Here is a 27,222-nt window from a genome sequence, read left to right as displayed (position 1 = left end):
GCTCGCTACACAGTTTTTTGGCAGTTGGGCAGAGCAACTGCCATTCACTAAGTGCTTTTGAAAATAAATCCCTGAGAATCCCCTATAAAGAGATGGACTAGTCCAAAGCCTGTCACTTCTGTCAGATTTCTACTACCTACTGTAAGTGACAGCAACATAGGAGAAAAGTAATTCATGGCTCATTTTACTCTGGAAAAAATAGACTTCCTATTTGTATATGTTTGCACATATTTTAAATTTTACAGTTTTTCGCTGTAGTGCCCCTTTAATGTCAATGTTCCGAAATTTGATTATTTTAACGATTAATTTCTAACTTGTTTTAATAATAGAAGTTCATCTTTTCATTTTGATCATTAGATCATCTAAACATTAACTGACTAAAGAAAAAAAATCTAGGAATGTCGTTTTCTGTTCACAATGTAAAAATAAAAAAATATATTAATATATTATAATATATTATATATTAATATTTACCCATAAATATGAAAAGTAGCGAATGTCAATGTGATGCAAATAATTTAAAGTTGATGCAAATTTTAATGAAAATTTACGCAGCTTGCAAATGAACCAATCAAATTTTACCTCAGCAGGATTTGATTGGTTCATTTTCGAGCTGCACAGATTTCCATAAAAAAATTGCATACATTTGCATCAACTCAAAATGATTTGCATCTTGTTGCCCATCCCTAGTGAAAAGGTAATTCCAAGCTGATCCAGGATTATGCAAATTCTTTATATGCACATTTATATGACTTTAAAATGGACCAATCAAATTAAACCTTCTGGGATTTGATTGGTCCATCTTCAATCTGCATAAATTTGCATGCAATATTTTCATAATTCTGCATCAACTTGGAGTTATTTGCATCTCACTGATTTTCACCTATTTTCTAACTTCCAGTAGAAAATGAAATGAATCAATATGGCGGCACTTCCTGTGTGGCGGGATGATAAGAGGCGGGAGTTACTGCCATTTTCCTCCTTTCATTGTCACCTGACAGCCAGCAGGACTACAAACAGCATATAATACGGTCACCCACATTACCCCACCCCCAGCATCACTACTCAGCCAATCCTTGATTGCTCCCTGACACGCCTCCAGAGAGGAGCAGAGTATCAGCAGCTAACAGTCATTGCAAAGGATGATGGGACATGTAGTCCTGTGTTTAACAGTCGGTTGGTACTGGATCTGGCATAAAAGCCCAACAGCCCTGCTGCCAGGGGAGTGCTGCAAGGCTAGAATGAGGACATAATATTTACATCTGTCAAACCTCTCAGAGGAGGGCCAGGGGAATTCTAGGTGGACACAACACGGGACTGCGGACATAAATATAAATGGGCGTGGCTAGCCATAACTCCCAGTCAGCACCCAGACCTCTCTTCAGCTATGTAGGTATTGTGGGAGCATCCAGCCTCAGCAACTCCTAAACCTCTCTCCTAATTGGCCCCTGGGATGCAGCATAAGAGTATAAGCAGAGGAACACACTGCCACCTTGTGGTGCCTCCCCATTTTTACACCCTTCCTATTTTTTTTATAGCCACAGAAACCGGGACAAAAAAAACCCCTCTATTTTTTTTTCCCAACCAGACATTTGTCGTCATGCATTTCAGCTTGCTTTTTTCATTTCTGTCACACTTTAAATTTAGGGGCTTATTCACTAAGGGGTAGCTTTTTCCTGAAATATATATCAGCATCTTCGGACTGTCTGCCATTTAACTATATACCATTTCTTGGCAGATTTCCATGGGCAGACATTTTCCCCTCCCCTAAAGGTGCCCATATATGGTACAATTTTTTTTTTCCGATTGGATAACTTAGTTTGATTATTCTGTTAGATCGAATATAAAGGTTCTTCCAGCATGTCCGTCAGATTCTTTTTGATAAAACGGGATAATCGTTCAAATTTTCAACTTTCATTCAATTCGATCATTTAGATCGAATAAACGGAAAAATCAAACATTTTTATTGTATAGTGTATGGGCACCATAAGAAAGGGAATCTTTTTGACTGCATTACAGTACCAGCAAACACCATAGTAAGTGTGGATGGAGAGCCCAGGAGCCATTGTCATAAGACTTGGTCTATAATTAAGACAATTGGCTCCACTTTTGGTCGTGGAGACAGAGAGGCTGATGTTTCCACCTTTTAAATTCTTTGTTCAATACTTTTTTTCACTTTAGGGTAATAACACTCATTTTTGTTTTAATTTTCAGACTTCGTTTGATAGCAAAAAAAAAGAAAAACAAAAACCCACAAAAATACCACTCTTCTCTTTTTCTAAAAATGAAGCTTCAAAAGCTTTCGATATTTCGAAACGGGATACCGAAGGAAGGCGATCGAATCCCAGTCCGCCACTCTTTATAAATAAGCCCCCTATAAGGGCCAGTTCCCACACACAACTGTCAGCGGTTTTTATTGTCCTTTAATCGTGCCGTTTCTACTGCTTCTAATAGGTTGTAATGGTTGTTTTTGTGTTCGCGTTTGACAGGGTTGACAATTGTTTTTAAAGCGTCACGGTTGATTGGCTTCTGGAGTCGTCAGCGTTCACCAAAACGACAACAGACACAGTCGGCAGTCGCCTTCCAAAGCCAACAAACGCTCTGGTTGTCTTTTCACGGTGTCCAAGGTATGCGGCTGACAGGAAGTGGAACACAATTTGCAAAACAGAGAGGACAGTGAATGGACCATAATCCTCTGGGCCAATAAAAAATTCAAACATAAAAATCTTTCAAATGTTCTTCACTACTTACAAACGACTTGACTAAGCGACATGGCGTTTGAAAGCGGTCAGCGTTTGAAAGAACAGAAACGACAGACCTCCTCAGACATCTGTGTGAACTGGCCCTAAGTAATAAGTGTGTACAAGCTCTACAAGTACCGCCACATTCGCACCCCACCTCTCCATGATAAAGAGGACCAGTCAGCCACGGTCATTCTGAGGGTGGAGTTAACATTCCGTCAGATTGTAGCGGCACAGAAAAATCAGCCATCTCTCGCCTTCCCGATGTCGGAAATTTAGCTCCGCCTCCAATCTGGCAGCACGGTACAGGAAGTGGTTGACCCCTTCTAACATGATTAGGGAGCGCTCTGAAAGCTGAACCAGTGATTTGTAGTTCATTTCTTTAGGTAAGTGATGGGCGGAGCTGATGGCGAGAGGGGGAGGGGTGGGGAGGGGTTGAAGACCAAGACTGGAGGGCCTGGAACAGAGAGCGATAGGATTCGACAGGCTGCCTGACACCGACATGCTGCACAACTGCGTAGAAATATCGCAAGGACGACAGACGGGTACAACTGAGATCAAGACTGATACAGCGACTGTGAGACTCCGGAGAGGCTGCTGGCAGAACAAGGCTTGAAATACTCCAGCGTGGAAACGTTAAACTCATTCTTCATTCGCTGCAGTTACACCTGAAAAAGGACCTGAACTCTTGCACAGGACAGAAGGAAACCCTAGAGAAATGCACCCTGTATGTATTTAGAGAGTTTAGCCCGTCTGATTCCCCCTCATCTGTGTCTAATCACAAGCTGTAATTTTATCTCTCAGCTCCGTCCGCTCAGGAATCTCTTCCACAATGGCAGAGCAGTTAATTTGTCAGCACAAGATGTTAACCCTATGTCTGCTACCATGAAAGCAGGAAGTGGACACACTGCAGATGTATTGCAGGATTTGTATCAGCTGTAACAAAGAAATGTATGAAAAGCTGCAGATTTTTTTTTTTTTTTGCGTTCCGCTCTCACAAAAACGCACCTGATCATTTTGGCACTCCAAAAACGATAACAGAACTGCCCTGTAAATCCTGAACCAGAATCGGCACCACCCTGGACTATACATCACCCCACCCGTGATCTATAAATCCACCGTGTACAAAGCGCGGTCTCTGATCGCCGGTATGACGCCGTTCGCAACGCGCGCTGGATCATTTCAAGCCTTGTCTGCTGCCAGAAGGGTGACATTTTTGGATGCATTTAGAGAACTGTCTATGTTGACTCCCTTCCACGATGATCTGACGGTCGGATCTCCTGGCGGTGAGGTGTGTCGCAACGCGAGAAGCGAGGCTGCAGAAACAGAAAAGTCATTCTCTTTGTTCCGAGCGAAGCAGTTTTTTTGAATTGTTTCTTTTTGAAAAATAAAAAGGAGGAAAAAACGGGAGGGAGAGAAAAAAATAAGAGTAGAAAGTCTCTCTCTGAAGCGGGAGAAATCCGGGCTTCAGAAATTGTATCATTTTCTGGTTCAACGTAAAGTGCAACAGTGCTGGATTATTTTAAGTCCTTCTGGATCTCCTCCTCCTCGATGGCCGTGTCCGAGCACAGGACAAGCTGGGGGGGAGGGGTCTCCGATCCCGGTGTGGGGGAGGGGCTTCTTCACTCTTGGGTTCACACCTCCCCCTCCGTTAATGTGATGTGTCCATGGGCTTCACGATCCCTTCTTCGTATACCTTCAAGATGGCTTCACACACGAATCGGTACTGGCTCTATAGACAAGAAAACAACACGATCAGACTTCGTTATTGTAAAAAAAAAAAAAAGTATGAAACTCAAAATTACATTTTTGCTCTAAAACATTAAAGGGGAACTGAAGTAAGAGGTATATGGAGGCTGCTGTATTTATTTCCTTGTAATCAATACCAGTTGCCTGGCAGCCCTGCTGGTCTATTTCTCTGCAGTAGTATCTGAATAACACCAGAAACCAGCATGCAGCTAGTCTTGTCAGGTCTGACTTTAAAGTCTATAACACCTGATCTGCTGCATGCTTGTTCAGGGGCTATGGCTAATAGTATTAGAGGCAGAGGATCAGCAGGGCTGCCAGGCAACTAGTATTGCTTAAAAGGAAATAAATATGGCAGCCTCATATAGCTCTCTCTTCAGTTCCCCTTTAACCACTTCACCACTGAGGGGTTTTACCCCCTGAGCACCAGAGCAATTTTCACCTTTCAGCACTCCTTCCATTCATTCGTCTATAACTTTATCATTACTTATCGCAATGAAATGAACTATGTCTTGTTTTTTCCGCCACCAATTAGGCTTTCTTTAGGTGGGACATTATGCCAAGAATTATTTTTTTCTAAATGTGTTTTAATGGGAAAATAGGAAAAATGTGGGGAAAAAAATAATTATTTTTCAGTTTTCGGCCATTATAGTTTTTAAATAATGCATGCTACTGTAATTAAAACCCATGAAATGTATTTGCCCTTTTGTCCCGGTTATAAAACCATTTAAATTATGTCCCTATCACAATGTTTGGCGCCAATATTTTATTTGGAAATAAAGGTGCATTTTTTTCATTTTTGCGTCCATCCCTAATTACAAGCCCATAGTTTATAAAGTAACAGTGTTATACCCTCTTGACATAAATATTTAAAAAGTTCAGTCCCTAAGGTAACTATTTATGTATTTTTTTAATTGTAAATTTTTTAATTTTTTTTTAATTACAAAAAAAAAAAAAAATGGGGAGTGTGGGAGGTAATGAGTTAATTTTATGTGTAAAAGTCATTTATTTGTATGTGAAAAATGTGTAGGGTGTAGTTTACTATTTGGCCACAAGATGGCCACAGTAACTTTTTGTTTTAATGCGACCTCCAAGCTTCCTTCCGGAAGCTTGGAGGAAGAATAAGGAGGCTGGACACGTGAGTTTTTTCTCACAATGATCGCGCTGCCCATAGGAGAGCAGCGGATCATTGCGGGGCTTAGATCAACGAACGGGAATGGATTTTCCCGTTTATTGATCTCTGGGCGAGCGGGCGGCGGCGTGTTTACTAGCGGCGGGCGGCGTGTTTACGAGCGGGAGCGCGGACAGCGTCGGGAACGCGGAAAGTACGTATTTCTCCGTCCCTGGTTGTTAAAGGATGGAAAAAGGGGCGGAGAAATACGTACGCGCGGGGGTAAAGTGGTTAAACAGCAGAAACTAAACATCAAAAACTAATACTGCCCATACACCGCAGACCGATTCACGATCAATTTCATGCTGATCCGTAATCGGCCTAGTGACGCCGCCTCGCTGGCCTGACGCTGTCCCCCTAATGTGCAATGAGCCCCCCCGGTGCCCAGTGTACTATATATTAACTGTCCAAGTCCGCCGCCCATGTGGTTGTCATGTACCTGTGGGTGCATGTGACATCACACACGTGCCCACGTTACTCCGGCAACCACATGGGGCGTATGTATGGACCAAGGACTGCACCGGAAAGCATGGGCGGCAGACAGTTAATGTATAGGACACTGGGCACCGGGGGGGGTCATTGCACATTAGGGGGACAGCATCAGGGGTTTTGCCGCTTGTTCCGATATCGCTCGCCATTACAAACAGAGGCCCGATCTCCCAAGTTGGGCCTACATCTTGCAGCACATCCGCACGATTCATGCAACCAGTTTCAGCCCGAAATGAATCGCAAAGTTGATCAGGCATGCACTTGGTTTGATTTTAATAATACAATCGGATGGTCAATCTGTTGCCAAGTCACCTGATGTATGGCCACCTGTAAACAGCTATTTCCCACAATGCAACAAGGTTCACAGGCAGGAAACTGCCAGGACCATGGTCCTGACATCACACTGTGGGAGAAGTTTCACCACAATATCAGCCATACAGAGCCCCCTGATGGTCTGTTTGTGAAAAGGAATAGATTTCTCATGTAAAAGGGGGTATCAGCTACTGATTGGGATTAAGTTCAATTCTTGGTCGGAGTGTCTCTTTAAGCAATGCCACCTGCCCCTACACTATGGATAGGAGTTACCGTAATTGGGCAATTTACATTTTCATGCAATCAGCACTGCACATAGCCCATGGGAACTGAGACAAGGCCAGATGGCGGAGAAACACAAGTTAGTTAATGGTGAATACATTAAGTACCCACGGGGCCCCTGTGCTCCAGGGCCCCATAGCAGCTGCTATGGCTATTGCTACAGCCCTGCTTTCTTTGCATTGACCACAGGAGTTTCTAGGACTTAGAATGGTGTGTATGAACAGTAGTAGCACTGGGCCTTGCTACTGCTTGGGACAGTATTATGCTGCCATCTAGTGGCTGGAATAGCATTATGTTTACTTTACTTGCAGGGTAACCTGTCAGATCAATGGGTTGAATTGATAATCTCAGACATGTCTGATCTGCTCCTGATTGATACAAGGATCGATTTTCAGATCAGTACAGCACAAAATCGATCCCGTTATCGATCGGGAGCAGATCTGACATGTCGGAAATCATGGATTCAACCCTTTCGATCTAAGGGAAAATTGCATCATGTGTACCCAGCAATAAAGGACTTATCCCAGGCACAGCAGATTAAAGAGAGAGAAAGTTGTTCAGACAAGAAAGAACAGCAGGAGGAGACCCCAGCACTGCCTTCCTCTGACGAGATCATTTGAGAAGGAGCAAAGAGAGGAACTAGAGCCAGGCAGGAGAGAGAGGACAGCCACACAGCGACCCGAGGATTAGCATTTCAGGAGAGACACATAACAATTCAGGATGAGAACAAGCTACTATGCCTGGCCACATGGACATCAGTATGGAATTATTTCTATAGAAGGAGAATGAGCTACTTCGCCTGGCCACATGGACATCAGTATGGACCAATTTCTGTGAGTGGAATTATATTTTAAAGAAGAACTGTAATAAGAGGGATATGGAGGCTGCCATATTTATTTCCTGTTAAACAATACCAGTTGCCGGGCTGTCCTGCTGGTGTCTCTTTGGCTGCAGTAGTGTCTGAATCACACACCAGAATCAAGCATGCAGCTAATCTTGTCAAACTTGAGTCAAAGCACGTGATCTGCATGCTTGTTCAGGGGCTATGTCTAAACATATTAGAGGCAGAGGATCAGCAGGAAAGCCAGGCAATGTGCGTTGTTTAAAGCAGTAGGATTACCCATACTATGCATATGTAAGTAGATAAATAATTGATCTACTTACATAACACATGTATTGTACTGTCCGCGTTATGATTCCTGTGAATTTTATATAGTAAGTGAAGAGAATTCTGTTCCTGGTGGGAACCATGTCTTTCGCCCACACTTTGAGGCTAAATCCTGATGTCATTTTTTTCCCTTTACTTTTTTTTTCTTTTCTCCTCCAATCGCTGAGTCACCTCAGCTTTGCTTGTAAACACAAGTGAGCAGAGGATCGTGTTTCTGATAGGCAGCTAGGCAGGAAAATAAATGGAAGAAATCACCCCCAGCATGCAACTGAATGGCAATGGCTATTAAAGGGCCAGTGCTCCTAAAGTATGTGATAACTCCAAACCATAACAGCAGAAAAAGTTTTGAAAGTTTTGAATGCAGGATTAGCATCTTTATCACTTAATACACTCAGACCAGTTGCGGTTGAAATTTGATTTTTATGGTGACGATACCGCTTTAACTATCACTGTTCAAATGATTCCAGTTCTTCTCTTTACCTACAGATAGATGTGGTCCTTTTTGTGTTGCTTTTTAAAAACAAAAATCATGTGTATTAGAAGTAAACAAAGTAATTAAATTAAATGAAAAATGTCAAGGACTACTGACTGAAGTGTGAGGGATATGGAGGCTGCCATATTTCCTTTTAAAGCGGTATCATCAACATAAAAATCAAATTTCAACCGCAACTGGTCTGAGTGTATGAAGTGATAAAGATGCTAATCCTGCATTCAAAATTTTCAAAACTTTTTCTGTTCTTATGCTTTGGAATTATCACATACTTAAGGAGCACTGGCCCTTTAATAGCCATTGCCATTCAGTTGCATGCTGGGGGTTCTTTTTATCTACAATATATTCCTCCTCTTCCATTTATTTCCCTGCCTAGCTGCTTATCAAGTTTCTGGGAAGGTCCTTAACGGTCGCCACACTATGGAGGGGAACGTCTTAGGCCTAGGGAAAGGATGAGACCTTTTTATTTGCGCCCCCGCACTGCACGGCCGGCAATTACGGTTTATTGACTTGATGAAGCGGGCTGTGTCCCGTGAAACGCGTTGTCTACAGTTTACCCCTTATTTTAATAAAAAATACTCCTTTTTCCACCTATATGAGTCTTCTGATGAGGTAAGATACCTTTTTTTATTTGAAAATGTATTTTTGAGTTCATTTCCCCGCTAATGGCTTGTTAATAAGATTAAGGGCGCCTCCACCGATTTGCCTCCGTAGCTGCTTATCAGCAACACAATCCTCTGCTCACTTGTGTTTATAAGCAAGGCTGAGGTGACTCAGTGATTAAAGGAGAAAAGGAAAAAAAAAAAAAAGTAAAGGGCAGAAATGACATCAGGATTTAGCCTCAAACTGTGGGCAAAAGACATGGTTCCCACCAGGAACAGAATTCTCTTCACTTACTATATAACATTCACTGAAATCAAAACGTGGACAGTACAATACAAGTGTTATGTAAGTAGATCAAGTATTTATCTACTTATATATGTGGTTTTTCCTGGCATAGTATGGCTGATCCTCCTGCTTTAAAGTAGCACTTTTAACAATTCGTTTTATGTGGATAAAGACGGGGTAACAGATGACGGGAAGCCGATTTAATGTAATAATTTAGTAAGCACACAAAGGCTATCATTCATAAAAATGTGGTCGGTAATGCAAATCAGTGCGGGAAAACACTGCTTTCGGTATTTTACACTACTGTGTGGTTGTTCGTAAAAAAAGTGTACAGGTGCGATAGGAGTGCGGAGATTCCCCGAACTAGGCTGGCGGTAGGCTTGCGGAAGCACAGTAAGCTGCCGAGTTGATACATTACTCCGTGTTCCGCTCTACTGCAGCTGCCTGGGAGGTCTGTGTGTCTCCATTCACTTAACATTGTTATCGCCACATCCAAGGGAGCGGTACTTCCCGACCTCACACCGCTTGCGGTGATCTTTATGAATTGACATTTTGTTACATTTCTTAGGATAGTCACTGCACAAGGCGCCGGTGATTTATCACTCTGCTCGGTAATGTCAGCTTTTCATGCGGAAAGAGCCTTTATGAATGGAGATCTTGCTATGTGTTCGGTAAAGTCGGCTGTTTTCAGCATTTCCGCATGCGTAAATTCTTTATGAATGATAGCCAAAGTGTAAGCAAGCAAAGAAGTGGATGCTCACACTACCTGGTTGCCCAACATGCATCCAGTATAAACACTTGTGAGTAGTGCTGTTCCCTTTAGACCTTGAGGAAGTGGTGTGGTCGCTCTTCAAAAAAATACAAATTTTAAAACCAATATTAAAATTTCTGACCCCCTAACAGGAGTGAAAACACAAGAAAACTAACTAGAGGCGGCCATGAACTAAAAAAAAATAAAATAAATAAAAAATATTTAAACAGAAGGTAGGCGATGGCTTGCCTTCAATGATGACCACTGTTCAAATAATTTCGCGGCCTGGAACCACTTTTTCAGACCATTATATACCTTGAAAGAAAAATATGGTACTCTAAGCATCACCAATATCCTAATAACGGTTAGAGTACCCTCTTTTTCTTGCAAAGCATGTATTGGCCTGAAGAAGTGGCCCCAGGCTGCGAAACGCAATATCTCTCTCTCTTTTTTTCTTCTTCAATTTACTGTGAAAAATTATTTCCACAGTCATCACTAAAGGTAAGACAACACCTACCTTCTTTTTAAACAGTTTTTAATCATTTTATAGCTCCTGGGCGCCTCCAGTTAGAAGTTTACTTGAGTTTTTGGGCTGGTGCACACCAGAAGAGCTTTCTGAGCGCTTTTGTCATTTTAAAAGCTCCTGCTAATGTTATCCTATGTGTGTGTGTGCACACTGCAGCTATGTGATTTTGTAAAAATCCCCCATAGCATTGCATTAGCAAGAGGTTTTAAAATCCCTAGTGTTTAAAAAGCTCTAGTGGTGTGCACCAGCCCTTAAAGAGGGATTGTCAGCCACCTACTGATCTGTGTTTAGTATGCAGCGTGCAACCTTATCCTGCCAACAAGATGGAAGCTTCTCATCTCTCCTCCCACATTTCTGCTCCTCACTGATTGGCTGAGGGCAGTTCAGTGAGCTGCTAAAATCTGATCTATGCTGTGCTCACATGTGCTTACAAAGCAAGCTAGCTATGACAGTGTGGTTTCTAGGGGAAAAAAAAAGTAAGGGAGGAAATGAAATCAGGATTGGTTTCAGTCAGAGGGAATCAAGATGGAAAATGCCAGGAACAGAATTGTCTTTATTTACTATATATAATTCACTGAAATCAAAATGTGGACAGTACAATACATCTGTTATGTAAGTAGAACTAGTATTAATCTACTTATATATGTATATTTTCTTCCTGGGATAGTAGGGCTGACCCTGCTGCTTTAACAGTGTGATCAGAATGACTGGAAGGTAACTGGCGATGGGTTACTTATGCCTGTAACAATAATGATCATTCTACAGCTAGTTTGATTATTTTGGAAACAGCTGATTAAAAAACACAAATTTAGGATTTGTTTCTAGTGTCAATTACTGATCTGATGTACAGTATATATGGCCAGCCACAACAGGTCTATACATCACAAACACTATTTCAGATTTGTTACCTTGGTTTTATCAGCAGAGACAGACGTGCCTATAGCTCTGCCTTCCTGCCGATTTTTGTGGGTGTGTCAGTTTCCTGATTAGTGCAGGTGTTACCCCTTCTGTCTGCAATGCATCTTGCTGTGTGCAGCTAACTATGCATGCAGGAAGAGAGGTGTTCCTGGGCAGTCTGTATGACAACAGGGGTGAATTTCTGTTATCCTCATTCCTGTGATCACCTGACGACATCACAACTACACACTACTGGGATGCTACATTCCAATAGCGTGTAGTTAAGTTATGTCGTTGGGTGACCAGCGGAGCATGATCAGGTAACTGGGATGGTCAATAAGATGCAAATTATTCTAAGTGGGTGTAGGATTATGGAAATCCTGCACACAAATTTATGCAGCCAGAAAACGCAGAAGTTGAATTCTACCACGGCTAGATTTGATTGGTCCATTTTCAGGCAGCATAAATTTGCATACAAAACTTGTACAATTATGCATCAGTGACATCCCTGGAAGATAATGGAGGTTGACAATGGTATGCTAGTAATTCTGAGTTGATGCAAGCCTCACTTTTTTTTTTGAAAGCTATGAAGTGGCATCTGATCCTAGGAGGGCCGGTTATGAATATGCGGCGGGTGTTTCTAGGAGCCTGAGGATTCTCTGTATAACAGGAGGACCGATAACCATGTCTGTGGGTGTCTTTTATAGGGTAGTGTTTGTGAGAGGGGCACTGCACTGTGTTGTAGGCGTGTCTCTAAGGATAGTGTTTATGGGAGGGGCACTGCACTGTATTGTAGGCATGTCTCTAAGGATAGTGTTTATGGGAGGGGCACTGCACTGTGTTGTAGGCGTGTCTCAAAGGATAGTGTTTATGGGAGGGGCACTGCACTGTATTGTGGGCGTGTCTCTAAGGATAGTGTTTATGGGAGGGGCACTGCACTGTATTGTGGGCGTGTCTCTAAGGGTAGTGTTTATGGGAGGGTCACTACAGCCAGGATAGTGTTAATAGGCGGGGCACTGCGCTATAGCCGGGGAGGGTAGAGATTACAAGATAACGTTACCGGAGTCTGGATCATCATGGCCCGCTGGTCTCTCATCGTTCGTACGATGTCCAGGGGGTACACGGGTTGGTTACACTCCATCAGACACATCGCCGTCTCCATGGTGATGAGAACTCCCGTCCGACCAATCCCAGCGCTGCCAGGGGAGAAGACAAACATTTAAGCATCTGTATAGCCAGACACACCTCCCCCAACTGAATGGTACTTTTTTTTTTCAAAAGCTAATGGGAATCGAAAAACAAATAGATACTCACCTAAGGAGAGGGAGGGCTCTGGGTCCCATAGAGGCTTCCCTCTCCTCTCACGGTCCCCGCGTTCCAGCGATGTCACCCCGTTTGAATCCCCCGCTGCAGGAAGCTGCTGAAGTCTTTGGGAATGGAGTGCTCCAGAAGACGGGCGGCTCCGTACGGCGCACATGCAAGTGCGCGAGAGAGGGCTCTATAGCACAGACGCAGTACGGAGCCGGACGTCTTCCGGAGCATTCCATTCCCAAAGACTTCCGAAGCTTCCTGCGGCGACAGGGAGCAGTATTCAACCAGTTGGCCAAATATTACTACCGGGGGAGCCAGCCGTGGAACGCGCGGACCGGGAAGCCTCTACAGGACCCAGAGCCTCCCCTCTCCTTAGGTGAGTATCTATTTTATTTTATTTTAGCATTAAAAACAATGTACATTCGGAATAAAGTGGTAATAATAAATGCATGTGCTGTGTGTGTTATATTGAGATATCTACACACACACAGCCAATCAGTATCCATCTTGCACTAGGGTAGCTACAGTAAAGAACGGTCATTCTAATTGGTTGTTATGAGTGACTGCTACTGCGTCCACCACAAGGGAGAGATTGGTTGCAGAGGCAGCAGCTGGTATGAATGTCTCAGCACCACACAGCTCATTGCTGAGAAATACACCATACAGGCAGCTGTGCTGAAATGAAGAGTTTGGCCAGCAGATGGCAGTGCTCCATAACTGCAAACCCATTCATGTATTGTCCCAATGGCTGCAGGATATTCGCTGAAAGCTCAGCGCTTGCTCGGAGTACCTGCACATGGCTGCTGGTATTCAGGGAGACCTGATTAATGGTCTCCCTGAATACCAGCTCCGCCTCCGAGCGCTGTGATGTCACAGTAAACGGTGCACACGGTACCTGCAGTGTACTACCACCGGCTCTTCCCGATTGGCCCTCTTCTGCCGCACGAGGCACACAAAATCCAGGAAGTCGCTGGAGTCGTCGGGGACCCCGTGGTCTGGCCACGCCGTGTACTGGATCTGCGTGAGGGGCCGGCCTTCATTTTTCTGGCGGGAAATATATAATAATAATATAATTATATAATAATAAAAAAATAAAAATATATATTTATATAGAAAGTAGAAATATGTCAATAATTAGTACTACTCTGTAATCTTTCTTATCACCTGAGAGAATGGGGAGAGCCAGAAAATGACCAGCCCGTGACTTCTAAAAATAAAAGTTTGGTGAACCTGCGCTTTTACTTTTAACCACTTGAACCTCAGAGGTTTATACTCCCCTAGTGACCAGGCTATTTTTTTTTTTTACAATTCAGCACTTAATGAATTTTATCTCCTTTTCTTCTCACTAACAGAGCTTTCTTTTGGTGGTCTCTGATTGCTGCTGCGATTTTCATTTTTTTTAATTAATAAAAAAAAAGGGTTTTTTAATTAATTAAAAAAAAGAGCACATTTTTTCATTTTTTTTAAATCTCCCCCCTGCCCCCCTAAATTGGCCTTACACTCCCGGAACTTAGCACAGGGGATTTAGGGGGTATAAACCCCACTCGTTTTGCCGTGGAGATGCAGCGTTTTAGCACTAGCTACAGTGCTTAACATAAATAGAAGTTAAAAACGTGGATTTTGACTCGCTTCAGAGTCTCTTTAAATAAAGGGAACCTACACACAGGCACCCAACCAGCCATTAATGGTTATGTTTTTTCCGTCTAGTAAAAAGGGGGGGTGCTACCCAAAACAAAGTCAAAGAGAAGGAAAGGATCTTGACCAGTTCATCTTTTTTTCTCCAAGTATAGACACAATAAATTGGTCCCCCCAGGTGGTGAGAGCATTTTGGGGGCGGTATGAACTGCCCCCTGGGATAAGGCTTGCAGAGCAGGGTCCCGGGCAGAGTGAGAGTAGTATTGCGCACCCCTGTGTGTATTTTTGAAATCTCAAAGTGAGTCGGCTTCCAAGTCACATATTAGTGATGGGGCCCCTTTCGACTGGAGTTACCTTACTGCAGTGAAAGGGTCTTACACAGAATGCTTTTGCATGTAAACCATTTTGGAAGCGAACATCCCTCATTAGGGCAACTAAATGCAACATTATGCAAATAGTGAAACTGAAGGTAAATTTCATGCAAGTTGTTTTCATCAATACTAGACTTCAACCTATTATGTGTATTTGAGGGTATCCCTTAATGTTGAGGTGTTATTGGGGTCAGTTCAGCTCTCGCATAATTTGGTACTGCAGTTTGAATGCATATAATGCGCCTCTAATTTGTTGACGGGCTTCAGCAGACCATTTATAAGGCAGGTGCTGCTTGGAAGGGCTCTTCTTACCTACTGTGTTTTATTTGTATTGCTTGGGGAGGAGGTTTTCAGTGGGAATCTCTTTGGTGGTGGGGGCAGTTGAGGATGGTCCCCCCAGGGGGTGAGAGCATTTTCTTGGGGGGGCTGTCTGCGCTGCTCCTACCTTCTCCATGGTGTGGCTTCAGTGCGGGGTCCCAGGCAGTGTTAGAGCCCGAGGGCAACCCTCTCTCTACTGTGCACCTCTGTGTGTATTTTACACCAGGGGTTCTCAAACTGGGTGGTGCAGCACACTGGTGCGCCTCGGGCATCTCCCAGGGGTGCCTCAGCATGCATCCCCATCCTTTGGGTATTGCCATCAGTAATGCAACCGCACAATGATATACAATGCGGCTTCATTACCCGCCAGTTCACCTTTACTCCCAGTAGCCGTGGGTGAAGCTGGACATCAGAGGAGTCGGGGTGGAGTGAGGGATCAGTGGGGCTTGGTCTGGATAGGTCAGGAAATGGTTGTCCAGCTAATGGGGGTCACTTACAATCTGGAGGGGGTACTGAGGTCATGCTGCATAATTAAAGGGGGTGTTACTGACTGCTGCCCCCATTTGGGGAAATGTCTATGTGCTCTACAAAATTAACCCTTTATCCTTGTCATGCTCATTCAGGGGGTGCTGCATAATGGAGGTCAATGACTATTTGGAGGGGGGTTGCTGCTGACCGGGGGGGGGGGGGGGGGGGGGGAGGGGCAGTCATTGACTACTTGGAGGGGAGGTACTGCCTAATAAGGGTCATAACAGCTGTTTGGCAGTTGTTTTTGACGAGGGGCCTTTAAAAACTTTTTAAAGCCATGAAGGGCGCCCTCATCCCCCAAAAAGTTTGGTAACCAGTAGATTGTACCAGATGGTGACGATCGGTTGTACTCACGTCTAGGTTCGTCAGAGTCATATCTCGGAACACGTACGCCGGGTTTCCTTCTTCGGAGTGGCAGGTTATTTGGAAATTTCCAAATTCTGAGCTTCCCGTTGGCTCCGGCCAGTATTGGTGGCACTTTACCTGTAACGGAATAACATTTTATACCATGGCAAGTGGAACACAAGTCAGGCCATAGTCATTGGTGAGTGAGTAATATAAAGTAGGAAGACCGTGGAGGTCCTTTTCCTCTCCTCCGCACGTGGCGGCTGGTCTTACAAACATGGGCGGAGCGGGACACAGAAGGAAAGCCACGAGACAAGGCCACTAAACACCACTTCAGAGCTGTTGGTCACAGATAGGTATGTTGGAAATGTGGACTTACCCTCCCACGTTCCACTTGTGTGGTCAGCATCACCACCATGGTTGAGCCCTGCTCCCAGGTCATCTGCCAGAAGTCTGGACACGTGTTGGGCAGGGGGCCCTGGCATGCGATATAGCGATTGATTATGCTGGAAGAAGGGATTTCCATCTATGAAAAAACAATATAGAATTATTATAGGGTGGTTTCATATCTACAGCTCAGAATGCACTGAATGTTCTATGTAAATCCAAACGCAAACTCCGCTCTGCACACAACCTTCTTCTGTCCTCCTCCAGAATCACCTCTTAGCATTCACGTATGCAAGATTTCTCACGGGCCTCACCACTCCTCTGGAATACCCTTCCACAACACATCAGACACTCTCCAACCTTTGAAATCTTAAAAAATTCCCCTCAAAACTCACTTTTTTTTTCAACAAATGTATGTTGTATCATAGGCCATTTAACCTCTGGCCAACTTACTGCTACTTACTAAATATAACCTAAGAACACATACTTCCCCTCCTTCCTCTTGTCTCCTCTCTATTCCTTCAGATTGTAAGCTCGTAAGAGCAGGGTTCTCTCACCTTTTGTGTCTTGGAAGTTGCTGTACATATTGCTCATCATGTTAAATTTGTCACTGCAATTACTACATCTACCGATTCTGTGTTATGTACCAGTGTCTAGACTCTGTGTACAACATTGTATTATTATGTAAACGCCTTGTTTGAGCTCCTTTCATCAGGTTAACATTTTAGATCAATCCGCTTACATGCAAACAAGCCGAAAGCTTTTTCCCATCTGCCATAAACTTGTTAAACTCTGAATCTTCTCCGAAATATTTAACACTGTGTACAACATTTTTAAAAATGTGAAATATTCTGCATACTTGTATAATTTTTCTATTTCTACCCGTGTTACTGTCACTATGTTCCCTGTATGCACCGTGGGGCTGTCATGAAAAGTAATTTAGTTTTATTACACAATGACAATAAAGTGCTTGAATCATGTAACCCATGTTTGTTTCTTATTCTGTACTGCGCCACGGGATATGTTGGCGTTTCATAAATCAATAATAATAACAATAAGACTAACTTGCTATGAAGTACTCTAGACTTCTCTCCACATTTCCGATTACGGCACCCATATTAGTCATTTAAAGGGAACCAGAGAGGAAGCACCCTTGTGTATTTTACCATATATATCAGTAAGAACATTAGAGAAAACACTTACCATGCTCTCTGTTTCATCCTCACTGCTAAAAGTGTCTGTTATCAGCTGTGATAAGAATCCCGGACTGAGCATTCAGTCTGCCTTTGCAGGGAATAATTATAGCTGAGTCATTATAGCAGAGCCACAAGGGGGCAGGCTTGGGCTTGAAAAGACACCAGAGAAGACAGACTCAGCTATAATCTTTCCGTAGCAAAGCTAGACTGAGTGCTCAGTCGGGGATTCTTATCGGAGGTGATAACAGTCAGATTAAACAGAGAACTATGAAACAAAGAGCAGATTAGGTGTTTACTGTCATGTTCCCACTGATTTATAAGGTAAAACACAAGAGGGTGCTTCGTCTCTGGTTCTCTTTAAGGACACTAAAGCTGCAATTCAGAATACGGCCCAATGGGGGCGCACAAATCTCAGGCGCCCGCACTGATCCCAAATTAGCGGCCTTGTTTCTCTTTACTTTCAGATTACACTCGCAACTGGCTACCACAACATCTTCCATGAGGTAGAACATTCTCAGTTCCTGACCTCCTCTGTACCTTCCCGATTACACCCACAACCTAGATATCACATCCTCCAACATGATCCTCCATAAGTTAGAAAAGAACTTCATCCTGATCTTCTCTGTACCTTCCCGATTACACCCACAACCTGGAAAATCCCCCATATTCTCCTGTCCCTCAATCAGGGCCGTGAAGTTGGAGCAATTTTTTGGTAACTTAGGTCAGAGTCTGAGGTTCCATAAACGTTGGAGTCGGATGATTTTTGTACCAATTCCACAGCCCTGGTGGTGAGAGCATTTTTGGGCGCTGTTAGTACTGCTCCCCCCCCCAGGGTGTGGCTTGCAGAGTGGGGTCCCAGACGGTGCGAGTGCTTCGGGCCCCGACAGTCTTGCACACCTCTTTGTGTATTGTAAACAATAGATTGTACCATATGGAGACGATAGATTGTACGTTATGAAGGGTACCCAAAATTACCAGGACTCCTCGAACTCCTTAGTTTGATACTTACCAGGGCTGTGGAGTCGGTACAAAAATCAAATTACTAACGCCTCAGTTCATGAAACCACCGACTCCAGGTACCCAAATTTGCTGCGACTCCCTGATTCCGACTCGTTAGTCTAATATTTATATTGCATGTTATGAAGGGCCATGCTGAAGGGCGTGATACACTGGTGATAGGGTTAATCAAAAATATAGAAAATAAGGTGTAACGTATGTTGTATGTTACATAAGGTCTTTCTAGAGTTGGACATTGTAATATCTGGTGGTGGGTGTAGTCAGAACGGTAGAGAGATGGTTTGGAATGGAGTCTCCTCTACCTCATGGAAGACATACTGAAGGGTGTGAGATCTCGATGTAGCCAGAAAGGAAGAGAGATGGTTTGGAATGGAGTCTTCTCCACCTCATGGAGGACACGTTGGAAGGTGTGAGATCTCGATGTAGCCAGAAATATGGCAAGAAGGTTGGCAGTGTAATGTAATGTTATGAAAGGTCATGTTGGCTCATGTGACACCTGCTGGGAGTAGTCAGAGAAGCAGGAGGGAGGTCGGCCATGGAGTGCATTGTACACGACGGAGGGTAACTGTGTGTGTCTCGTGTTCCTCTGCAGAAATCAGGAGCCGAGGTCGCTACGGAGAGGTTCTAAATCACTCAACGGAACATGTGTTCCAGGAAAGCCTGTTTATATCAAAGGCCGGACTCAGATTTCCAGAGCGTCTGCCAAACCACCGCAGCTAAAGGTCACCGACACCGTGAGAAAAGGTAGATGAGATCAGTACGAGGCCTGGCGACACCTGAACTTCCCCAAACTATGAACAGGACATTACTGGAACTATGGCAGGGATTAGAGTGTGAGCTCCTCTGAGGACAGTCAATGACATGACTATGTACTCTGTAATGCGCTGCAGGAGATGTCAGTGCTGTATAAATACATAATAATAATATGGTAGGACATTACACTATGACTATGGTAGGATTAGAGTGTGAGCTCCTCTGAGTACAGTCAGTGACATGACTATGTACTCTCTACAGCGCTATGAAAGATGCCAGTGCTATATAAATACATAATAATAATATGGTAGGACATTAGACTGTGACTATGGTAGGATTAGAGTGTGAGCTCCTCTGAGGACAGTCAGTGACATGACTATGTACTCTGTAATGTGCTGCAGAAGATGTCAGTGCTATATAAATACATAATAATAATAATAATATGGTAGGACATTAGACTGTGACTATGGTAGGATTAGATTGTGAGCTCCTCTGAGGACAGTCAGTGACATGACTATGTACTCTGTAATGTGCTGCAGAAGACGTCAGTGCTATATAAATACATAATAATAATATGGTAGGACACTAGACTATGACTATGGTAGGATTAGAGTGTGAGCTCCTCTGAGGACAGTCAGTGACATGACTATGTATTCTGTAATGTGCTGCAGAAGATGTCAATGCTATATAAATACATAATAATAATATGGTAGGACATTACACTATGACTATGGTAGGATTAGATTGTGTGCTCCTCTGAGGACAGTCAGTGACATGACTGTGTACTCAGTAATGTGCTGCAGAAGATGTCAGTGCTATATAAATACATAATAATAATATGGTAGGACATTAGACTATGACTATGGTAGGATTAGACTATGAGCTCCTCTGAGGACAGTCAGTGACATGACTGTGTACTCAGTAATGTGCTGCAGAAGATGTCAGTGCTATATAAATACATAATAATAATATGGTAGGACATTAGACTATGACTGTGGTAGGATTAGAGTGTGAGCTCCTCTGAGGACAGTCAGTGACATGACTATGTACTCTGTACAGTGCTGCAGGAGATATCAGTGCTATATAAATACATAATAATAATATGGTAGGACATTAGACTATGACTGTGGTAGGATTAGAGTGTGAGCTCCTCTGAGGACAGTCAGTGACATGACTATGTACTCTGTAATGTGCTGCAGAAGATGTCAGTGCTATATAAATACATAATAATAATATGGTAGGACATTAGACTATGACTATGGTAGGATTAGACTATGAGCTCCTCTGAGGACAGTCAGTGACATGACTGTGTACCCAGTAATGTGCTGCAGAAGATGTCAGTGCTATATAAATACATAATAATAATATGGTAGGACATTAGACTATGACTGTGGTAGGATTAGAGTGTGAGCTCCTCTGAGGACAGTCAGTGACATGACTATGTACTCTGTACAGTGCTGCAGGAGATATCAGTGCTATATAAATACATAATAATAATATGGTAGGACATTAGACTATGACTGTGGTAGGATTAGAGTGTGAGCTCCTCTGAGGACAGTCAGTGACATGACTATGTACTCTGTAATGTGCTGCAGAAGATGTCAGTGCTATATAAATACATAATAATACTCACATTAATGTAGTTTGCATTAATGTAGTCGTCTCCCCCAAGTAGAATGACTCGCGTAGCATCATCTGCAGGAAGGAGGAGAAGGTAATGAACAATCTCAGCATATCACATTCTGGACACGCAGCGGAGTAAAATATTTATGGGGAGGCGGCCTGTGATGGCGGCTCAGAAGGAGAGATCAGAACGCGCACACGTCTCACCGACTACAGAGAGACGAGGAGACACATCTGATCATTAATGGATGAAAGCATTCCAGAGAAGGCCGGTACAGACCTCGGAGGAAGCGCTCGCAGTACAGAGGGAGGTCAGGTAATCACGGGCTGCGGAGCGGCTCTCACCCCCGCCGTGTGGAACGTGCTGCTCCGCACAAGCATTACACCGCAGTGCCTGACAGAGTCTAATGAACCGCCTGTGCTGGAGTCAGGAGAGAGGGTGTGTCTGTTTCCCTAAAACATGATGTACTCAGGTGAGCAACACAGTACACCTGGGGACTCATTTATACTCAATAGCAGCACAGCCACTTGCAGTTTTAAAGCGGACCTGAACTCAGAACTTCCTCTCTGCCCTAAATGATACGCAACAGCGTAATAACCTTAAGGCCCGATTCACATTAGCGGTCGTATACTGTACAAACGGAACGGATGTGAATGGATCCAATGCTAACCTATGGATCCATTCACATGCGTCCGTTGGTACGGATACGTTCCGGTCCCCGGATCTGAAAATTGCTGCAGGCCCTCATTTTCCGGACCATTATGCCCAGCGGAACAATCCGGACAAAATGCAGCAGCATTGGGGGCAATGGAGAACGGAACGTTTCTTCACACTAGTGACCAGCGAGGGGAGGGCCAGCGCATACTACAAAGGCTGCATCTGAAATGACCAACAGCTCACATGTGCAGCACCTCTAATAAGCTATCTGCACATTTTGCATTCAATTCAGATGCAAATCATATGCATGACTACTATTACTTACCATGCAAACGGGAAACTCAGGAATACGGGCTGGGAGCAGCTGGTAGTTACATACTAGCAAAATTATAGAAAAGGGGGGAGGGTTGTGCGTCCCTAAAAACATGCTGCAATTGACTGGTTAAGCGCTCAGGCATGCACCGCCTCTATTAGGCTGAAAATGCATGCCCTGCGTCCAAAACAAATGCTACATTTATTATACTATGGAGGAACTTTGGCTTCCACTATCTATCTATCTATCTATCTATCTATCTATCTATCTATCTATCTATCTATCTATCTATCTAACATATGTTACGGCTATTCTATTGTAACATTTTTTACACCCCTGTACATTTTAATATTCTTTATATATTTTTATGTGCCCTCTAACACAGTGTCATCTGCTAATAATTTTGTGCGCAACATGTGGTATTTTATCTTTGATTTACATCTCTGCATAATCTCCTTAGCAATTGGAGCATTTAAAGGGGAAATGTAGCCCAGGATTTTTGAACTTCAGCCCAATCAGTAGCTGATACCCCCTTTCCCATGAGAAATCTTTTCCTTTTCTCTAATAGATCATCAGGGGGCTCTGTATGGCTGATATTGTGGTGAAACCCCTCCCACAGTGTGATGTCATGACCATGGTCCTGACAGTTTCCTGTCTGTGAACCTCATTGCATTGTGGGAAAGAACGTATTTTTCCAAATGCCAAGTAAGCAGCATCTCACTCTGTGGATAGAACTCTCAGTAACAAACATTCCGTACAGATTCCCTGGCAGAACTAAATATGTCACCACCAGTGATACATTTCAGAATGTAAATCAGAGAGTGGAAAGATTTTACAATGGCCAAACACTAACTAAACAATCTATAAAATGAATATTGTAAAAAAATAAGCAATTTATTCATTATGTTATTTTCACTACAGGTCCTCTTTAAGGCTGCTTACACACTAAGACGTTACAGGCGCACGTTAGTGCAGCCTGTAACGCAGCCCCACCGCACAGTAATGAAAAATCAATCAGCCCATTCACACTGCACCATGTTGCGTTACATTGTAACGCAGCACATCCGTTGAGAGTGCTGCATGCTGTGCGTTATGTGCGGCTAAGCCGCGTTAGACTGCTTGCACATGCTCAGTAGTGTTGGGGAGGAGGGGAGAGCGGCCGGGCACATGGCTAATTAATATTCACTGCACTCAGTGACGTGTAGTGTTTACTTCCTGGAGCGGCCGCTCTGTGCGGCGATTGGCCGGGCGGGACCACGTGATGCCGCATGCGTCCAAGAGTACGCATCACGACATCACGGACGCCAGAGTGAGCTGCACAACGCGGCTCACTCCGACGTCCACACCAGAGAGCACTAGGCACGGATGTCTGCAGTGGCATGGAGACAAGCAACAGTTGAAAGTCTCCAGCAACGACAGTTGTATACAAGCAACGATTGTATACACGCGGCAACAACCTGTCTGCAACATAGCGGAAACTGTTGCTCAGCAGCTTCTGTCGCAGGTTCAATGAACTGTCGGACTCACAAGAGTTGCTAGAGACTAGCATACACACGACCGCACCGACTTGAGACTAGGGGTGGTTGCTGCAACAGCTGTTGCCGGCGATTGGACAAGTCAATCGCCTGGAGACAGCTCTGATTAGCAACAGTTCCTTGCGCGCGCCTCATACACATGGAGGACCTGTTGCTGCAACATGCGCGCGCCATGTGTTTCCAGCAACAGTTGTAGCCCGTGTGTATGGGCCTTAAGGAATGAATGAATATAGGAATGTACTCTTAGCCTGTTGTGTTTGATACTCCTAATTGCTTCTTTTATTGCCTGAAGAAGCAGCTGAAAGCAGCAGAACACGTTGTCTGTTTGGAGGTTTTTTTTTTGTGTTTATTAAAATATGATTTATGCGGAATCTTGACTTTCTGAGTCTATATTGTGGGAGGCAAGTCCACCACTAACTTCCTATTCTTAGATTGTTTTTAGTATATTTTATCCTATTTTGGCGCCTCTGTATCCAGCTGCTAGAGTTACACCTGGGACAACCCATCAGATTCACAAGAAGTTTATGTTTAACCCCTTCACACCAAAGTGGTTTTTACCCTAACGGACAAGGATGATTTTCACCTTTCAGTGCTCATCCCTTTCATTTGCCAATAGCTTTATCACTACTAATCGCAATGAAATGATCTATAGCTTGTTTTTTTCACTGGCAATTGGGCTTTTTGGGGTTGATATTTGTTTTCAGTAATTACTTTATTTTCTATGCATTTTAAAGGGAAAAACAAGGAAAAAACACACTATTACTCCAATTTCATCCCCTATAGTTTTAATATAAACACTGCTACTGTGCATAAAACCCACACATTTTATCTGCCTATTTGTCCTGGTTATTACAAGATTTTAATTATGTCCCTAGTACAAAGTATGGTGACAATATAGTATTTGGAAATAAAGGTGTATTTTTTCTATGGTGGTTTTTTCCCCCCTATTCTCACCTGCACGGGAATGCACGTGCACGCACGGGAGCGTGCACGCGCACAGCGGCAGCAGCACTGTCTGACTTATAAAAACGTCCTGGAGCCATTAAGAGGCTCTAGCAGGACATTTTTATAAGTCAGCTCGTCATTAAGTGGTTAATAAGTTCTGTGTCATTGGAAAATGATTTTCTATAAAGCTCCATGAAAACAAGGCAGGGCGAGGCGCTCTCAGGAGAGGGGCGGTCGGACGGGAATAATGACAGACGAGGAGGAAAAGGCGAGAAAGACGAGTGGACGAGCAGGGAGCGCAGGAAGGGAGGAGAGAGCAGAGGGACGACAGACGGGGACAGCGAGTGACATCACAGCCGGGGAGCGGACTGACACCCCACACCACAAATACTGCAGGAAACTTTATATAATGCTAAACTCCAAACATCTATACCTGCCTCTGTGCTCATCAGGCAAACTGCATTTTTTTTTTAAACTGCTCATTATTATGCTGATGTATCCACAGGTCACACCCATAGAAGTCTCCTTAAAGTACATCTGAACCCAGAGACATATGGAGGCTGCCATCCTTTTACACAATGCACATTGCCTGGCTGTCCTGATGATCCTCTACCTCTAATACTATTAGCCATAGCCCCTGAACAAGCATGCAGCAGATCAGGTGCTCGGACATTATTGTCAGATCTGACAAGTTTAGCTGCATGCTTGTTTCTGGTGTGATTCAGACACTACTGCAGCCAAATAGATCAGCAGGAAAGCCAGGCAACTGGTATTGATTAACAGGAAATAAATATGGCAGCCTCCATATTCTACTCACTTCAAGTGTTCTTTAAAGTGGGATTATCCTCCCCAAAACTAACATTTAGGTACTGACTCTGAAGGTAGCCATACACTGATAGATTTGCAGCAAAGTTGACCATCAGATAGATTTCTGTCAGATGCCTGTCAGGTGAAATCTGACAGGAATCTATCTGATGTGTGCCACACACTAGGAGCAGATTTCCAATAGATTTCAGAATAAAATCTATTGGAAATCTATTGAAAATCGATCTAAAGGCATTACTGCACCATTAGATCCAATGCAACTCCATGGGCCAACAATCTGCTGCCAGCAGCAGATCGACCTAGATTTTCCATCCTGACAGATAGATCAAATCGATCAAAATCGGAAGCAAATCGATCAATCGGCCGTTCGATCGTGCATCAATTTGCGATCGATCGATTCGATTGAACGCTGAAATCGACCAGTGTATGGGCCCCTTAATATATAAGAACATTTGAAAGCTTTCCCTGTGTGTAAAAATATTTACTTACAACTGAAGAGAGCAGTATAAGCTGCTAATTGGCAAATGTGACCATAGTCGGCTAGAAGCTCTCTGCCTGGTCTCTTCTCTCTGCTCCCCCTCCCTCCTCTGATCTGACTCAGTCATTACCACAGCAACATGTCCATTCAGCAGAGGAGGGAGGGGGAGAAGAGAGAAAAGGCAGCCATACACTGGTCGATGTGCCATCAGATCGACCAGCTGACAGATCCCTATCTGATCGAATCTGATCAGAGAGGATCGTATGGCTGCCTTTACTGCAAACAGATTGTGAATCGATTTCAGCCTGAAACCGATCACAATCTGTTCAGCTGCTCCTGCCGCCTGTCCCCCCCCCCCCCCCGCGCGCATACATTACCTGATGCGGGCTCCCGGGCGTCTTCTCCGCATCTTCTCAGCGCTGCACCCGCTCCATCCCGGCGCTTCCTGGGTCACTGCAGTGACCCAGGAAGTTCAAATAGAGGGCGCTCTATTTGAACTTCCTGGTCACGGAGTGACCCAGGAAGCGCCGGGATGGAGCGGGTGCAGCGCTGAGAAGATGCGGAGAAGACGCCCGGGAGCCCGCATCAGGTAATGTATTTTTCATCGGATCGGCCGCCGCTAGCGACGCGCACTTTACCCGCGGGCGATCGAGGGTAATTTCCCGCACGGCGCGATCGACGGACCGATCCGATTTCGGGAGGAAATCGGATCGTCGGCGGCGTTTACCGCGAACAATTGGCAGCAGATTCGATCCCAGGATCGAATCTGCTGTCGAAACGGCCGGGAATCGGGCCAGTGTATGGCCACCTAAAGAGAGCAGGCAGAGAGCTTATCCTGACTGGCAATGACTATATTTGCCAATTAGCAGAGATAGGTAGAGCAGTACAGGCTTGTTGAAAAGTTGAAAGCAAAGCTAGTTACACACAGGGAATGCTTTAAAATCAGGTTTTATAACCCTAAAGGTGGCCATACACTCGTTAGATTAGCAGCAGATAGATCATCATATCTGATGCGTTTAGGAACATTTTTTACTAGGAACAGATTTCCAATAGATTTCAGTATGAAATCTATTGAAAATCGATCTGATGGCAATGGGTCCAATGCAAAATGATAAGCAATCTCAACAGATCGACCTAGATTTTCCAGCATGTCAGATCGATTGAAATCAATCGAAATCAATCGAAATCGGCCGCAAATCGATCGGGCAATGGATTTGCGATCGATGTCGATCGATCGGCCGCTAATCGGCTAAGCGTATGGGCCCCTTCAGAGTAATTCCACCTAAACGTCTATATGTAGCCTGTGGAATTATAATACAGGTCCTCACACTTATGACCAATCGCAATCAAAATGCTTTGTAAAGTTTAGATAAAAATGTGGATATTTTACTACTATAAGAACTTTACATGATTAAACATGAAATATACATCTGTCATCAACAAGTCCCCCTGTATTGGACCATTGCCCCCCCCCCCTCCCTCCGTACCAGATCATGGCCCCCCCTGTGCTTTTTCATCACCAA

General features: G+C 43.9%; 1 protein-coding gene across 3 annotated transcripts in view; it reads right to left on the bottom strand.

The window, feature by feature from the left end:
• Positions 1 to 275: 275 nt before the first annotated feature.
• PTPN4 (protein tyrosine phosphatase non-receptor type 4) overlaps positions 276 to 27,222 on the bottom strand; it is a 191,919-nt gene continuing 164,972 nt past the window's right edge. For all 3 annotated transcript variants that reach the window (XM_068246137.1, XM_068246139.1, XM_068246138.1), the window contains exons 22-27: positions 20,956 to 21,017; positions 16,349 to 16,495; positions 15,979 to 16,107; positions 13,668 to 13,816; positions 12,522 to 12,657; positions 276 to 4,473 (exon numbers count right to left, since the gene is read on the bottom strand). In XM_068246137.1, the coding sequence (XP_068102238.1) occupies positions 4,393 to 4,473; positions 12,522 to 12,657; positions 13,668 to 13,816; positions 15,979 to 16,107; positions 16,349 to 16,495; positions 20,956 to 21,017 (704 nt within the window). In that variant the 3' untranslated portion in view covers positions 276 to 4,392. The remainder of the gene's footprint in view (positions 4,474 to 12,521; positions 12,658 to 13,667; positions 13,817 to 15,978; positions 16,108 to 16,348; positions 16,496 to 20,955; positions 21,018 to 27,222) is intronic.

The sequence above is a fragment of the Hyperolius riggenbachi genome, chromosome 7 (assembly GCF_040937935.1).
Source record: "Hyperolius riggenbachi isolate aHypRig1 chromosome 7, aHypRig1.pri, whole genome shotgun sequence".
Lineage (NCBI taxonomy): Eukaryota > Metazoa > Chordata > Amphibia > Anura > Hyperoliidae > Hyperolius > Hyperolius riggenbachi.
Note: the sequence above shows the minus strand (reverse complement) of the source record. Positions and strands in the feature narration are given on the sequence as shown.